At 31.6% G+C, this 18184-nt stretch overlaps 1 protein-coding gene across 1 annotated transcript in view; it reads left to right on the top strand.

Moving 5' to 3' along the window:
- The window catches only part of dlp (glypican dally-like), a 79598-nt gene extending 61615 nt beyond the window's left edge, over positions 1-17983 (top strand). The window contains exons 4-5 of the mRNA XM_089592343.1: positions 14882-15356; positions 17065-17983. Coding sequence (XP_089448469.1) covers positions 14882-15356; positions 17065-17623 — 1034 coding nt within the window. The 3' untranslated portion in view covers positions 17624-17983. The remainder of the gene's footprint in view (positions 1-14881; positions 15357-17064) is intronic.
- Positions 17984-18184: the final 201 nt, after the last annotated feature.

Genomic DNA, 18184 nt, shown 5'->3' with positions numbered 1-18184 from the left:
TAAAAATAAGCAACTTATCTAAATTTATAGGGCGAGTAAATATGCAGCTCTTCGGTAGCTCAAGTGGTAAAGCAACTGTCTAGTAAACAGGAGGTTGTGTGTTCGATCCACACCCAGGGCGAATATTTTTCTCATTCTTGTTTATTTCTTAAGAAAATTTCTTGAAAAAGAAATTATGTGGCTTAGTATTGTTGGTCTTAAGTATATTGGATGTTGAGAAAAAGTGCATGTATAAAGGATATAGAGTGCTTGTATAAAAAGTGCCGCCATTTATACAAATGCACCTGTGGACACAATGAGTTAAATGTATCAACATTGGCTTTTATACCTATTGGCCGTGTTTAATTACTATCAGTTGTACTTCAACAGTCGTGTCTTTTGGCTCTAAAATTAATTTGATTTTTTTTATCTGTTTTGTAGCTTTTTCGATGCGCATAGTGATAATATGATAATAGTCTTCAAAAAAAAGGACTACAACTTAAAGTAGTGGTAGGTTAACTACGTTAATCATAGTCTTAAGGCTATATGAAATTAAATGGCGTGAATGGGTTCTCATGTAAATTTCGTCCAGCAAACACACCCTTCGAACCATACGTGCCCTTTAATAGCATCTGAATAAGCACAGTAGTAGAAAAAATACAGAATGTTTTGCTACGCTGCATGCAATTAAATACAATTACAAATAAAATGGTGTTACGATTCAGGATAGGGACTCAAAGAATAGAAAGCGTCTTTTTTTTTGTTAATGTTTATTAAAAGTACAACTACTTGAATCATTTTAAGAGAAGAAAAAAATTGCAGCAGCATTCCTAGTAATCCTCCGAACACATAATAACGTATTTCTTTAATTTTTAACATAATTACTGTATCAGCTGTCAAGAGAATGTCGGTAAAGACCACCATCGACACGTTTAGATGTAAAAAAATATTTTTTACGTATGACCTACAAAGTATTGTTTAAGTTGTGTACTTGTTTGTTGTTTTTTAATCTTAAGGTACTGTGTTTAATTTTATATTTCTTATTTTGTTATTCTTGAAATTACTAATGCTGTTTTATACACAATTATTTTTCGAACATTCATTCTTCAACTTCTGTTAGAATTTGATTTTTTCTATTGACGCCTCGTTTTACTATTTAGTTTTTGTTTACTGTACTAAAGAACTGGTGTCAGCTGTCTTTCTCATTTAGGACGGCTCTGCTGCCTTGTCCGATGCTCAATAAAAGACTCTCTCTTGGCCAGAAATAACATAACACCTCTCTTCTTATTTTTTTAGATTAAAATCTAGCATTTCGATGTAATGTTTAATCTGCAAAAATCACTCATTCATTTTTTAATTTTTAATGATAATTGGTTTTTGTTTCTTTTCTTAATCAGCGCGATGATTGGATCCCAACAAACATTTTTTTGTTTTGTTTGACTTCCTTAAAGTATGTTTAAAGTTTTTGTTATGTTTTTTTATTGTTTTAATTTTTTTCAACAAATCCTAATTAAAATAACTAGAGCTCTAAGCTAATTTTTTGTGCATGAATAAATAGGTTTAACTAAAAATAGTCTTTTTCATGTCCAAGTCAATGGCAATTTCACGTGAGGAAATATCGATCTAAAAGCTTTCAACTTATCAAAAGCGAGAGATTTATTATCAAGGATGAAGAAATTAAGCTTGAATGTTAAGCTTAATTTTTTACGTTTCTCATTGTTTTTACGCTTTTGGTTCAGCGGTTAACCTCTTTTTTATAATTTTCAGCTCCCGAACGATATTTTAATCCTGAGCATCCTGACAATGCCTATATCAGTATAAGTTACCTTTAGCAGTATCGATCATCAACAGCACGATCTTGAACCTTTTGATGTTGTCCTGATTACGAATTTTGCTTTTAACTGTTAAGCCACCATTCCGAGCAAGTGCTTTAGCGCAACTCTGCACGCTGCAGTACTGTTCAGAATCTGAGCTTGCTTTACGAAAGAAAGAATTTTGAAAACCTCGATGATAAATTTTCGTCAACGCTGCTGAGCACCAGCCGTATAATCTTGCGTCCCGTAGTTTGTTGCATCCTAACCTCTACCCTCTGACACTATCAGTATAATGCTGCATGCCGCAACATCGTCTCAACCCTGAGATTTTAGCCAATTATAATGTTGAACTGACATCCTGACTACTTCCAGCACAGTCCCGTACACCCAGCACCTGCAGCTCCATCCTGTGCACAAAAGCATCTGTGCCGTCTCGAGTCTGTATTCAATGATGACGTAGAGCTAGCACTCCAAGTTGCTGTGTCAGCGCCACTCTGTGTACCACAACGCCGAGCACTATTAGCGTGACTCCGATCGCCGTAGTGACTTTCTCATTCTAGGCTTGCAGCCGATGATGACGTTGAGAAGCCACAGCAAGTAATCTGATGAAATCTTGTGAGCCAAAGCTAAGGTAGACCTACACCTGAGTTTACAGCTAATGATAACATTGAGCTCGCAGCCCCACCAGCTCAACATCACTATGAGCACCTTTGTCAGTGGTCTCTTCACACCGCAGTGCCGTCCTAGTCTCGTGCTTATACGTTATCCCAAACTCAATCTTGCGCTCGACGACGATAGTTTCACGCTGCCACTTCTAGTTCTAGTGTCACTTATACCCTAATTAATAATAGCTGCTGCGCATTTCTCTCTTAATCCTGCGATCAGCGTCATCTATTTTATCCTGAGGTTGCGGTTGACTACGATGTCAAGCCACTATGCATCAATGCCACTCAGTTAGCCACAGCACTGCTCTAGATCCAACCTTACGACGTTAAAATTACACTGTCATTTTCAGCAATAGCAGCGCAGTTCCATACGTTAAAGCGTCCACTCTGTGTTGCCGCTACGAGCACTTGTGCTAGTGAGATTCCCACCTCCCACCAGTGTGATTCCGTGTTCTGAAGCGCTGAACACTATCAACGCGATTCCACGCCTTGCAACGCCCTCTCAATCCTGAACCTATTGCTGATAATGGCGTCGAGACATGACTTCCTGCACCTTCAATGTGGTCCTATGCGCCAAATAGATTCTGATGATGATTCGTTTTTTTTTTTAACTGTGGTATTATTCATGGCTTCTACTGTGAAAGAATTGGTGAGGAGAAGGAGGGTAAGATAGGTGATTTTCCTTCTCTCTCGCAGGTGATATTTGAGAAGCAGATGTATTAGCGAAGAAAAAGAGGATGAGCGGGTGGTTTCCCTTCTCTGTCGTGGGGGATTTTTCAAAAGCATGAACATGATTAAAGAAAAGGAAGGTAAGTAGGCGTATCCCTTCACTTTTCAGACATGCCACTGTAGCAATAAATGGAAGATTGAGGTCGTGGGCTTACAGAAATTAGGCGTAAGTTTGGTTGCGACAAATTTTTAAATAAGATTTGTTATATTATGTAAAGTTTTTCAATGCATTAAATAATAAGAATAAAAAAATGCTATTCTTTACTTAAAATTCGTATGGTACAAACCTAAAAGATTGTTTAGGAAATAATGTTATGGACAGAATGTGTGTATTTTTGAGTGTTAGAACTATGCAAGTTTCGTCTGTTATTTGCTTCTATTGTTACTACGTAAATAAAAACTAAAAGTTCGTAATGCTAACATCATGTATCTTTTTGAAACATTTGGTTAATGACTTAAAAAATAGTGGGTTAAATAAAATGTAGCTTTTTTATATAATATTAGTGCAGTGGTAAAGTTTGGATTTAATTTGGTGCGTTACATTATTCATTTTTCGATGAATTTATAACAACCCGTCATGTTTCCTTATCAAAAAGCCCGTAACGCTTAAAAATCTAATACACATTTGCGAAGCATTCGGTTGTCAACTCAGAAAGTGATAAGTTAAAACATAGCTATTTTGTTCATTGTAAAAGTGCAAAAGTATAGTTTTATTTTTAATGGATGAGTCACTATACAAATTTTTCGATGAATGTACAAAAGTTCGTGACGCTCTTTTTTTACTAACAGCCCGTAACGCTATACCGAAATACATTGTATCTTAGTTTGATGTTGGATTATCGACTTGGATGGTAACTTTTACAAATGTACATGGTAAGTACATAATATCAAATTAATAACAAAGTCGAATTGTCATTGACATCGCTATTATTTCTGTTATAATAAGATTTTATAAGATCTCGTTACGCTTCTATTTTTCTTAAATAAAATAAGAAAATCGTTGGAAACGTACGAAAAGAAAAGAAAATTTTTTCTTTCGCAGATCTAAAAGGCCCCAAAAAGTTTTATTTTTTTTTGTATACGGACGATACCAAAAAAAAATTTCAAATAATTAAAAGTATAATTTTATTGTTTGTTCATTCCAGTCGTTGAAAATATGCCAGTTTTCGTAGAATTACCTAAATTTCTAATGAATTTATTATTAAAGAAGTCTGCTTTAGCTTTCACGCCCTCGTCCTTTTTTAACAAAATCAATAAGACAACCAAACATATTTTTCTACTTTTTAATAAGATTAGTCGAGATTGCACAAAGAATTTTTTTACTGTTCTTTACATTTTATGTTAATTCCCAGTGTTGTGGGATGCTTTTGAAATAAATGTTTCTAATTTAATTTCTTTCTGAGTAATGAATATAACACCTAAAGAGATTGGCGAATTAAGCTGTGAATTCAGTTTATCTCTGTATATTATAATTTCACATCCAGAGCAGTTTTCTAAACATTTTTATCAAGATCTTAATTTTATAATTAAAATATACCCTATCTAAAAGTTATAAGATCACTAATCTACACAATATACTGATTTCATATAAAATTTTTATAAATGTGTCGGTTAAAGGGATTTTTAGGATCGTTAATTTGAAATTTGTTATAAAAAAACGCAAATCGTGAAGGCACAGTCAAGATAAAGGCAGACATTTAGTCTATTCTGAGTTAAAAAACAATTTTTATTTTTCTATTTTTAATTCAGGACTATTTATTATCAAAGTTTGTACTTTACTTTTTAAAATATTTTATACATGCTATTCCGACTGAAACTTTATCTCAATCAAGTATATTTTCTGTTGAGTTTACAGATTAAAACAAAACTAAACGAAATGACCGGTCGTCATTGATGTGTTGCACACAAGCTTTTTTCGTACATTTTCTATTTATGTATCACTTAAAATACATACAATCACGTAATGTACATTACTTTGATAAGAATGAAGTAATTTTACATTTTTGTATCGAAAATACAATCCTTACTTTTACTTTCTGCAAGTTTTCTTTTTATCAAACTCATTCTCTACGGATCTGGTTTGAGTGGTAGAGGATATAGTATATATACCTTCTGTAGTATACTCATATGATTCTCTACTCAAATGCTTAGTACATTTTCTCTTCATTATTTTTTTTTCTATGATTCTAGCAGCTTTTTTGATTAGCATTTGACGGAGAATATAAATCTTTTCAATATTTAAGCTCCATAAATTAATAAATTGGACAATGCACAAAGTACGCAAAACCCGAAGTATTTCTAGGTACATAATTTAGTACTTTTATCGTTACATGGAGTCTTTTTTATACTTTAGGATTGAAGCCAGTGGTTTCGGATACTGGGAAACAGCATTTAAAAAATCTATAATAATTAGTAGCATTTATTGTTTACTACCGCGCTGATTGATATTATACAGTAATTTAAAGTATTCTCTTTTAATTTGCATTCTTTGTATTTACTGAGGAGTTCTTTATAAATGTCTGTTCAGTCCACTCTTAGCCCAATTTATATAATCCAGCCTGTGTGACACGTAATGTACTCACCTTATACACATCCTTCATTGACGCAAAGGCTAGTTTCAAACTCGTGCGATGTATTTTTTTAATTTTCAATGAAAACAGAGATAGATTATTTATTGCTATATATTGCTATAAACATAATAAATATTTTAACTGTAGTAGTCCACGCATGAAGTGTGTGATCATCTAGGATACATACATCCATTATTAAAGAGGTTAAATCCCTCGCTATAGTCCATGCGACGCTCTCTATAGTTTGGTATGTCGTTTGTCTTTCTCGCTCTCCTGTGACAACATAACTTTTTGTAGTTTTTACCTCGGTTATTAATTAATTTTTTCTTTTACTAATACTCTCGAGATGTTCAATAAAATTAAATACGATCATTATATATATATTTGTCATTGATAACATTTTCGTTTAAGGTTCATTGTTAATAAGTGAGGTAAATGCAATAGAAGCAGTTAAAAAGACGACAGCCCATAAGCCTACATGTAAAAACCAGCTAAATATGAATTTTAATTATGCGGCTTGTAGGAACTTCCGTGCCTTCAAATTTTTACAGTATAATTGTTATGACTTTATTCATTTGTACACAAATTTGTATCCAATTCTCATTGTTTATTCGTTTACCGATAGAACTACTTTAATTATATCTAAGGATTTCCTTGACTTATTTTCATTTACTTTGACGTATTACTTTTGTATTAGTATACGTATCTATTATCACATGAAAAATAAAGATTCCATTTGTTTATTCTAGTAACTTTATTTGTTTTGAGAAAAAAAATTTTAAGAACAGATTTTTCTGCTTTTGCTTACTTACAAACAAATCTTTGTAATGGATGTCAATCACATAAGAAAATAAGGTTATGTGTTTCTTGAAATTTCAAATAAAAATAGAGTAACTTACAACTAACAAGTAACTTGTAACTTACTTGTTAGTAAAGGTCTCTCTCTCCCTCCCTCGCTCTCTCTCTCTTCCTTTCTCTCTCTTTTTAAATAAATAAATAAAGTGTATTTACATGTAATCAGTCAGATCAAGGTTCTCTAGATTAATTTTGATAATTTCGAGCTTTATTTATGTGTAGATACAAAAAAATGTCATCATGATTAGAATTCAAAAATGTACGAGAGTGTGGGTAAATGTATAGTTACATTTGTATATAATCGATCATATCTTGAAATTCAATGGATAGATTATAATAAACCTTAGTTTTTTTTGTTTCGAGATACCCGTCACCTCCTATGATGGAAAATCAGATCTTGATTTAAAGAATGACTTTTTTATTTCAATTTTAGAAAGTGCACTTCCGTTCAAAGTACAAATTATGTTGTTTATAAATTTTTTGGGATGTTTTATGAAAAAAAAACTGAAATCAAAAAATTTTATACATTAAAAAAGTTTCAAGATGATACTTAAAAAATCAGGTATGTAGGTGTGCATTAGTATGAGTAGGCATATTTATATAATCAGTCATATTCCAGGATTGCATTATTACATTCAAATTAAAATCAAGATTATCTTTTCATTATTGAATGAGTATCACTGCTAGAGAATTAAACTTAAGTTCACAAAACTAATCATTTTAAATATTAATCCAATGGGTTCTGCAACTTATATTTTTTTATTTTGTGATATTCCATACTTCGAAATTTTAAAGGTCTTGAAGTTTAAAAAATGAAAACGATTTTGTATAAAATTTAAAAATATTCTATATGCAAGGTAATAATTTTTTTATTCAGTTTTGGAAAATAAAAAGTTTTACGATTTAATAAAAAAATGTCTTATACGTACTAAGTTCACAAAAAAAGTAATTACCAATAAAAGTAGTAAGTTTTGTGACTATAAATTGGCAGCGGTTTTGAACTAAAATCAAAACTTCCTGCTCAATAAATATCTATCAAATTAAGTAGGATTATCACTCAGGAAATTGTTTTACAATGTTAGTAAAAACATGGAAACATTAATGCAACAAGTAAATAGTGTGGTCAACTAAGTTGTGTTGAATATTATACGTTTGTGAGAGAGAACAGTTTGTTAAAAAAAGTGTAATAAACGTGATGTAAATTGATTAATAATTATCAATGTAATATCGAAAAACTAAAACTAATTCTTTACTTATGTGTTAATTTTAAGTTCTCATAGAAAGTTGCAATTTTTAAAGACATCTAGTGTGATGTTTTCTTATATTTGGCTTATTTTGGATTAAGTTTGATAATTGTGTTTTGTAGTACATATATTTTTCAGTTTCATGCGGATGGCAAACACTTGGTTAGCAAAACTTGATATTTTTTGATAAATTTATATGTGTTTCTTTGCCTGGTTCTTAAGTAATCGTTGATCAATAGTCTTACATTTTAGTTGGATGATTTTTTAAATACATTCACTATATTTTGATTCCTTTGAAGTTCTTGAGTGCCCTGTATTTAAAAGAAAAAAGCAGCAGCTCAGAAATTAAGCAAGTATAAAAATAAAAAATATGAAATGTAAATGAAGTTCAAACTGTAGTTATAAAAGCTACTGAAATAGCTTCTGATTATTAATCTATATAAATTGATTACCAGTCATTTCTCCGATTCCGTTTTTCCGACTGACTAAATTCCTAAAAAATCATTTTTTCCGAATCTAATTTTTCAATAGAATATATTTTAAAAGTACACTTGCCGACCCGAAAAAATATACATCTCACTAATGTATAAATAGTCCGGGTCGTAATCTGGAATTCGTGGGAAAAATTATTTGGATAGGATTTTTTTGCATGATCTTTCGCAAAATGATCACCTAAAAACGAATTTGCATGTTGCCAGGCTTCAAAGTTGTAGGGAAAATGTTTAAACAAAATTTTTTAAACAAATTAAAAATATTGTTTATTTTGCCCTGGAAAAAATTTTTTTAGCTTTTTTGGACAATTCTAAATAAAAAAGATGTCTTGCAAATATTCTCTAAAATCAATACTTTTCGAGATATTAACTGTACAAAGTTTAAAAAACCGTGAAAATCGCCACATTCAAGTATGAAAAACAACAATAAAAATTAAAAATTTTGATGTTGCCAAAGTTCTCAAATATTCTTCAAACATCCCTTGACAAAATCCTAAGGCGTTTCTGGATGTTATTTTATTGCAAACCCATCATTTTTAATTTACAATCAAGCGTGTGCATCGTTACGGTCGGCCGCTGCTGGCCGCGGCTCTCATACTCCGTCTCTTTCCCACTCACGAGGAGTAAACGGAATTTACTGGCGCTCATATTTGATTTTAATGGTAAGTATATTATTCTTCTATAGTAATTGTGGGAATAAAAATAATTATACAATCTTTCATATTGATGAAAAATGAGGTTAACCCAACTGTTGCTATATAAACATACATGTATTTAAATAAAAAAAATTATTTTAAGTTAAGCCTGCACACGCTTAATTGTAAATTAAAAATGAAGGGTTTGCAATAAAATAACATCCGGAAACGCCTTAGGATTTTGTCAAAGGATGTTTGAAGAATATTTGAGAACTTTAGCAACATCAAAATTTTTAATTTTTATTGTTGTTTTTCATACTTGAAAGTGGCGATTTTCACGGTTTTTTAAACTCTGTACAATTAATATCTCGAAAAGTATTGATTTTAGAGAAAATTTGCAAGACATCTTTTTTATTTAGAATTGTCCAAAAAAGCTAAAAAAATTTTTTCCAGGGCAAAATAAACAATATTTTTAATTTGTTTAAAAAATTTTGTTTAAACATTTTTCCTACAACTTTGAAGCCTGGCAATATGCAAATTCGTTTTTAGGTGATCATTTTGCGTAAGATCATGCAAAAAAATCCTATCCAAATAATTTCTCCCACGAATTCCAGATTACGACCCGGACTAAAAGCAAAGTCTTAAAAAACGTTGTAATCGCTAACCGCGCTAACTAATTGTTCGATTTTTCTGAGATTTTGAATAATGATTCTCGACAATTCCTGGATCGTTTTCGTATGGTTTTATTCTCTAAAAAATTAACAACAATAGCAACAAATGAGCTCAAGGTTAAAAAAAATGCTATCTTTATGCTTTGGTTCAGTAGGACCAGCTTGGTAGCGTCGACATAAAATCATGGCTACTTGTAATCAAAGTAAATCAGTGCGATAATAATATTTTCGAGAAAAATGTCCAATACCATAGTCGTTCACTGGCAGTACCTGAAAAACAGAGCAGCAACTAGATTCTGAAGTTTTGAGAGCTTGCCCTGCCTTGTAAAAGAATAATTTTTTCAATGATTTTTTCACGTTTGTTAGTTCTTCTGAAGTTATATTTATGGTATTATAAAATTTTTTAGTTCCTAATTGCTCTGGGCGAACGCTCTAAACTTCAGACTCGATACAGAGCTTTTAGTTATGCAGCTGAGTATCGCGGCTACTGACGACACTCTAACGGTTTGCGATGGGCTGGTTACCTACGCTGATCTTGGATCTGGATCGCAAAGATGTCCAAGTGCCATAAAAACAAAGGCGTTGTAAATGCTAGCATCCGTCGCATGATACCAGAAGACGCTTGACTAAAGCATAACTAGCTCCAATGCTTAAGGGCGTTGTGCTCATTCTTTCAACCAACCTGGTGCTGCCGAAGCATCTCTTGCTACATCAGTAATCTGAGGAGAGTAACCTTAAAGAGTTAGGACAGTCACATCTTCTGGAAGTACCATCAGTCTTTGACTAAAAGTATAACAAAAAAGTATAAGCACTGGCTCTTTTCAGGTCCATCATAGATCTTTACGTTTTCTAAATCACTATCAATCTCATCAGTCTTCTTAAGGTGGCTCCAGTGGTCTCAATGTTAAAATTATAAATAACCCAACCAAGGTTAATAAAATTGAATTATATTCTTTGAATTCCCATCTTTCTATTCGTATAAAAAAAAATTAAGGTTGACGATGAAAATTGTAAGAAATCATGCTAACAAAATCGTAGTTTTAAGACGGGTTGGATAGGAAATGCAAGCTCACGCGATATACAACCTACTGCTGCACTTATATAAATAACCCGTAAGGTGTAAAAAACATACTATCTTGTATTTATTATTACGCAGTTTTCGATGACATGAGAAAAGTGTCTTGTTATCGAACAAAATCTTTAAATAATCGGAGACTAAGTATACAGTTGCAAGTGCAAGTCAGCTCTCAGCTGTCTGCATTCTGCAGAGTACTTATATATAGGTATAACTACTCTTGAACTTAGGAGCGTACCGTAACAGTTCACCAATTAGGGCAACATAAAACTTTTTTGTTTTTTTATATTAACTCACTAAAGTAACAGATAAAATGTAGAATATGGCTTACAACAGTCTCTACGATAATTTTATACCATATTTTAAAGAAAATAATGATTAATTTTTAGTCTCCCCATTTTGATACGGCACTAGGCGCTGGAGCCACCTTAAAGGCCATGTAACGCTAAATCATCTGGTCAACAAATATACTTTTTGCAATTATTTTTGAAAAATGTTTTAAAACTGATTCCGACAACTATACGTCCACTAATAGACAAGATAAAGCCTGCCACTTTAAAACCAAGTCAGTCATTCACTGGTGGACGTCACGAGTAGAGTTGTTCGTTGTGAGACTGGGAACCCTGGCCACTAGTGACTCCTGTTTCCATTGTTTGCTCTAAGCATCCAGCCAGAAATCACTGATCCTCTCCAAGGTCTGCACTGGGTAAACCTTATAGTAAAGCTGTAAAGAAAAAATAAACTTGAGCAAACATGACAGACTTCAATAAGCAGGTGACAAGGACCAATATCTACCTTCGATCACCAAAATGACTGAGCTCAACAAAAGAAAAAAGTAATTTGGACACCAATGTGTCTGACGTAACACCAGGAGACGTTAGAAAATAGCACTACAACTAGCTCCAACGATTCAGAGCAATGTAGTTTTCGTTCCGACTAACAAATTCATTACATCTTAACAAAGTTGGGAAAAAACAGCTATTTAGGGCTCACACAAGGTTTTAACAATGCTCTAAGTTGCAAAAAGGTGAATTATAAGAAAAATTTCAAATGCATGAAACGTTTACAATTTTAGACGTCAAAAAACTGACGTAAATTTATTAAGATTTGAACAGCTGTGTCAAAATAGACAAATAAATAATCCATTAAGTGATAGATGAGCTTTCCATTGCAACCCTGAGATTGATTACTCAAGTCCTCCAGCTATTCAAATAGGTGGAATAATATGTATTTGTATTCATTGTGGCGGTAAAAATGGAAAGATAAGATTCCAGGACTTTTTATCTCTGATGGTAAAGTTTTGTAATTAGAAAAGAAAATTTTAACTGTATATTTTTATCAGTTTTTAATCTTAACAGCTTTCACAAACAGTCCTTTTCATATTTTACAATGTGAAAAACTGTAAATTTACGGCCATTTTTTAAGGCCAATAACTATTTTATAGCGTAAGGAATGCATGGTGCTTTTAAGCATCATTACATTTTTTTAAAATTTTTTACAGCTTATTATTTGACGAAAGCTGCACAGATTTTAAACAATAATATCTTAAATAAGATATTTTTTTATTCCGAGAAGTGTCAAAAAACATGCATAATTTTAAGGTATTGATAAACTAAAAATACATCCCATTATTCAGTCTGCTTTTTAGCAGCTCTAAATGCGCACAATAGAAGTCCGGTCGGTGTTTTTCTACGACAATACGAGAATGGTTAAGTTAACCTCAGCATTCATCAAAATTCGGTAGATAAGTGTCGTATGTTACAGCAGAGTATTCCAACAGAACTAATGGTTGTCCAGGACTAGGATTATTTGTGACGGCTCGCATGGTACACTTTGTCGGAAGTCCAAACCTTTTGCACTCCCAATATTGTTTTTCTCCAATACCTTTTTCATAGAAAAAAACAAAACCATTAAGCAAAAGCTTGTTTCCGATGATTTTAGCACTCATTGTAAAAAAAAATTTGTTAAAAGAAAAGGTATAAAAGTTTAAAAAACAGTGTAAAAGTTTGTTTGTTGAAACGTGTGAAAATAGGTTAGCAAATAAGTAAGATAACGACGAAAATTCGAAAAACTTTATATTTATTTGTAACATTTAAAAATCGATAAAAATGAAATCGCTATATTGGTCATCGGAATATTTAAACCAGGAAAATTTGTCGTTCGCAGTTTCGTGTACTCAAAAAAATTGTCAGTTGGATAAAGAGAATCGGAAAAATGTACCGAATAAATATGATGGCAGATACCTTGTAAATATAGCATAGAAATTGGAAAAATTGAGTTATTCAAGAGCGTAGCTGATAATACCAATACATACTAAGGAAAAAAGAAGGGGAGCGAATGAAAAAATAAGGGGTAGGGGAGTCCAAAATATTGACGGAATAATTCATTTTTGTTTTAAAACTATGATTGTTTACTTCAGTGATCGTAATTTTAATGACAATGATAGCTCAGTGCAACGACTGCATTATTTCGACAGCCAGTCACACTTTGGCTTTGCACTTTTACTGCTCTGCGGTTGGCTGTCAAAATAACAAACAATAAACTGCCAGTGTCACTAGAATAAACATCCACATATTTACTACAAAATTTAAATGCACTGTTAATATTTTCAACACAAAAAAAAAATTATAAAGTTAACGGGGATATTTAATATTGAACCAAGCTTATGGCAATATAAAAACGAAAAAAAATGTGAAGATTTTTTATTTATTTAAGTGTAATTGTTGTATAGAAATAGTATAAAAAAAGAACTGCCGAAAAATAAACGACGGCCACGGTAGCACAGTGGCTTAGGTTGCGGTTCTTATAGCTCGGGACCTTGGTAACACAGGCTTTCGCGTTCGATATCTGATCTTTACTCACTTGGCTCGCACCTCTGGAAAACCAATTTCTCATGTGCATATTTCCAAATGTGGTTCGATGATTTGGAAGCCACGTAAAATAAGGTCCATATTGCTGTGAAAGTGATTGATTCACATTAAATCTGAGGCGGTTTTTTAATATGCAAATAATGATAGCATGTACGTGCAGAATAACACAGCAATGCAGAGCCCATTGAGCATCGTTCTCAGAAATGACTGTAAACTGTATAAAAAACAAAAAAAACTATTTCGTCGAAAAAAGAAGTGTACAAAAAGACTGCAGAATGGGAATGAATTACTGGTTGAATGATACTAAAGTTGTAAGCGATATAATTGAGATGTATTTGATAGAAATTATTAGCAGGGCTTTCTTGCATGGCAAATTATTGCATGGGATTGTCTCATAGTATCATACAAACATACGTGTAAAACGAATACTTTACCCTTCTATATTAAAAATAAGAATTAATATTGGAATAGCAAGATCAATGGATTTGAAAAAAAATTATTTCAATTTGCAAATAGAATAAAAATTTCTACATCAGTTAGTGGACTCTAAAAATAAGAATTTCAACTAATAGTATTGTAAATCATTTGATACGTAAGTTCTTGGGGTTTTTTGTCGGATCTGTTTAAGTAAAAAAATTTTATTTACAATTTATATTTTTCAACGTCTGAAATATCAAATAAGATACCTAAATTTTTGAATGAAACTAATTACCGTGCTATCATGAGAATTTATTTTGCATAACTAAATTAAAATCACAGTGCAGTGAGTTTTTGTAATGCTAAAAAACATTCAATAATCTTTTTTAAATTTTGTATGGCCGATTTTATTGATTGTTAATGTACAAATATAACAGGAAATCATTATTTGTTTTTAGAAAAATTATCATCATACAGACAAATTTTCTTTAGAGCTAGGGAAAAACCTAGAAACTTGTTCCTTCTTTATGAAATTTTACCACAATATGTATGAAGTTTCTAATTTGTCATAGATATTGATGACTATTTTGTAATTTTACAGTTTTCTAAAAACCAGCAGTAAGCAAACGAATAAATTTTGTAAAACGTTCATAGAATGCAACAGTTTGTAATAGTACTCCCTATTGTAATGTTAAAACAAGCAAACTTATTGTAAGTTATTTGTTAAAGTAAATCCAATTACAAAACACTCTTTTGTTAAGATCACATTCATAATGTTATAAAAATTAGTTACTAAATTAATCCAATCAAGCTTTTTAAAACTATTCATTTTCAATTTTCACGATCATTCAAACATATTTTTGCAGAAGCTGTAGACAAAGTAGCAGAAAGATTACTTGGACCATTTAACATTGAACTACTTGTGCAACCAATCAATTACAAAATTTCTGAAGCAATAATGAATTTTCAAGAAAACAGTAACGATGTATCACAGCGTGTTTTTGCAGGTTGTGGACGGCCGGTATTAGGTCGTCGTCGAAAACGGTCAGTTTTTAATGAAAACAACAATTTTGATAAATTAAAATCTATGAATGTTCGCAAAGATTTTGGTCCAAAAGCTAATAAAAAGGATGAAAATGATGAAGAAAAACATCATGAAAAGAAAGGCGAGGAACATACTTCAAGTGTTATTATTTTAGATAAGCTTGTTAAAGAAATAAAACAGCGTATTCGAGATTCCAGACAGTTCTGGCTGTACCTTCCATATAAATTATGCAATGATGGACTTGTTGTACCACCTAGTAATACTAATGATTGCTGGAATGGCACACATATCGATAAGTTAGTTATTTTTCTTACTATTGCATAGTAAGGCTGATTCTAAAAAAGCTGGTCAAAGATTGAAACGTTAAGTAACGTATTTCAAATCACGAACTAGGAGTTTTTTGGGATCTTTGATTACGAATACACTGTCAAATTTATGACAACTCACCCCTTAACCCTTTCTTCACCACCCCCCGGCATAAAACATCGCACATTTTCAAAAAGAATCGAGTCATATATCACTGTCAAGGTCTTGGGGTCCTTGATTATAAATAAAATGTCCAGCTTACAAAAGATTAGCCTCTTCATTCCTAATTGACTACCCTCTGGCATAAAATATCGCACATTTTAAAAAGGAAAGCTTCTGTCGGAATTGCTTCTGTAAGACAAAGTTTGAAAGTCTGCATAATCTACTCATTACTGTAGAGTTTTTTTCCTTATCCCTTCCAAATTTGACCAATTAATTAAACCAACTTTTATTTTTTCCAAAAATCTTGACTCTTTTCTAAAGCTACTTTCGTATCTTGCTTTAATTTTGGAAAATAATATTCGAACAGTTTTTTTAGAAAAGTCAGATAAAATATAACGTAATTGCAGCTTTGTGGATATCAATATTTCGATTATTAAATATTCTTCTAATGCAGTTACATTAGGATTTTTTCAATTGCACCGTAAATCTCCCTCCTGTTTAATCAACTTCGTGAAGTGCTACTACCTAAGAGAAAGAGTGAATTAATTGATTTCGCATTATTCTATTTATTCAAATTATTTGTTAATGAATAAGTTTCTTACTTATTATTTATTAAATAGTTATTTTTAAACTATTCTTAGTTACAATACTGCCAGAATATTGTAACAAGAAATTTATCATCGTACATTTAAATAAAATATTATCTAAGTTATCTTTGTTGTGTAAAACATTCATCCACTCGTATTTATAAATATAATATTATTCTTACATTTGATTTTTTTAAATCAATTTCTTTAATTAAAGAAATTTAAATTACCTGCCATGCTTATTTACCTGTCATACTGTAGTTCTCTGACTATTTGTGGTTACAAAAATAATGTTTAAGCAGAAAATACAGAATTTTATCCTTTATTCTCTACTATAAAGAGACTACCAAAATTAAATTACATATGATTTTTTCACTACAACTAAAAAATAAAGGTACAAGTTGGTGCAGCTATTTTTTTTTACTTATTGAAAATACATTAAAGAACAACTTTAATTTAGTTTCATGGTGGAACGACGCTGAACAATAAATTTTTTTAATAATAACGCGTAGTAATCGAACAATTTCAAATAATAAAATTCAAAATAATTGTCATTTTAGTAATTTACTGCACTGTTTAATACATTATCTCATACCTTTTTTTTATTTTACTTACCTTTCGAAGTTGATATCAGTTCATCCGATTAAAATTATTTTTAAAACACAACTTCTATACAACTTTACATCGTTCAGAAACATGGTAGCACTATCAACAATGCTCGAACCAAAGTAGAACTACAACTACGACTCTGAAGCAGGTAAACAAAAATCGACTTTATGAGTATCTCATGACCCTTACGGGTATACTAAGGTCAACCCAACAGAACAAAAACACAAGATATTTTTTTTCTACTTTTGGCCAGCTTTTTTAGAACCGGCCGCACTTTTTATCGTCTTTATCGTAAAAATATCTGAATTACAATATCCAAGAAAAATTTTATAACTTTCAGATACGTATATCCCGTTTCGTCGAGTGGTGAAACACAAATTTTAAATCCAGAAGTTCGTTTTCTAGGTTCTCGTACTGCAATAGTCAACGAACAAATTTTCGCTTTAAACACTATAAGCAACAGATTACGGTTAGCATTCAACGGCCACGACGTAGATTGGGTAGACATACAGGACAACTGGTCGTCAGGCAGTGGCTCAGGTTCTAATAGCTTAGATCCTACAGAAATAACAGACGATGAAGATGGTTTTAGTGAGGGTAGTGGTTATGAAACTACAACAAGCTCTGATGTATCTGAAAAAGAACCCATTAAACCAAAAGCTTCCAATGGAGAGATACTGCAGCTTCCAACAATGATTGTTATTACAGGCGATAAATTAGATCGTAATTATAATGTTAATATGAATTCTGTTATTCAGGAAAAACATGATCTAAATATTACCTTAAAGCGGAATTCTGGAATATCTCTGGCATTACAACAAAGAGCATATCCAGGAAACTTCAAACCTTATTTTTATATCATCGTTGTTGTGTGGATGACTAGCTTCTTAACTAAATGAATATTATGTAACCGGGTGACTGTGATTTTGTTAACCAATTCTTTTGTATATAGTCCCTTAATAGCGCTTAAAAACTTAGCAAGTTACTTTTGCCAATTACAATTTAACTTTTTTAAATTCTGAAGCCAAGCTGAAAATAAAATATGCAGTTGTTTTCACTTTTTCCCATAATGAAGCATCACCCTGCTGTCTTTGAAGCTCATTCTGAGCTGAAGAGAATTATAATTTACGTACATTAAAATCGTCTATTTATTTATTTTTAACGATAAGGGCTATGTGTCTCCATTATAGCTTCTTTATTGAAAGTGTGAGAATCAATTGAATGTTATAAATAGTGATCAATAAAATTACACCTGGTGAAGTAACATACTAATACCTAGTTTGAAATTTTTTACAGTAAAAGTTTATTTTATAAAAAAGTTTTGTATGTTTTACATAAATAACTAAAATTAAAAAAATGTTTGTCTTAGTTTCAGATCCTTTCAACGTATCATGGCTTTATTTTGTTGTTGCTTTTCTAAATTGAATAGGTTAACAAATGTTCTTGTGCTATTATTATAA

The sequence above is a fragment of the Copidosoma floridanum genome, unplaced genomic scaffold (genome assembly GCF_036245765.1).
Source record: "Copidosoma floridanum isolate Cflo_tuat_1 unplaced genomic scaffold, Cflo_Japanese_pri ptg000016l, whole genome shotgun sequence".
Classification (NCBI taxonomy): Eukaryota; Metazoa; Arthropoda; class Insecta; order Hymenoptera; family Encyrtidae; genus Copidosoma; species Copidosoma floridanum.
Note: the sequence above shows the minus strand (reverse complement) of the source record. Positions and strands in the feature narration are given on the sequence as shown.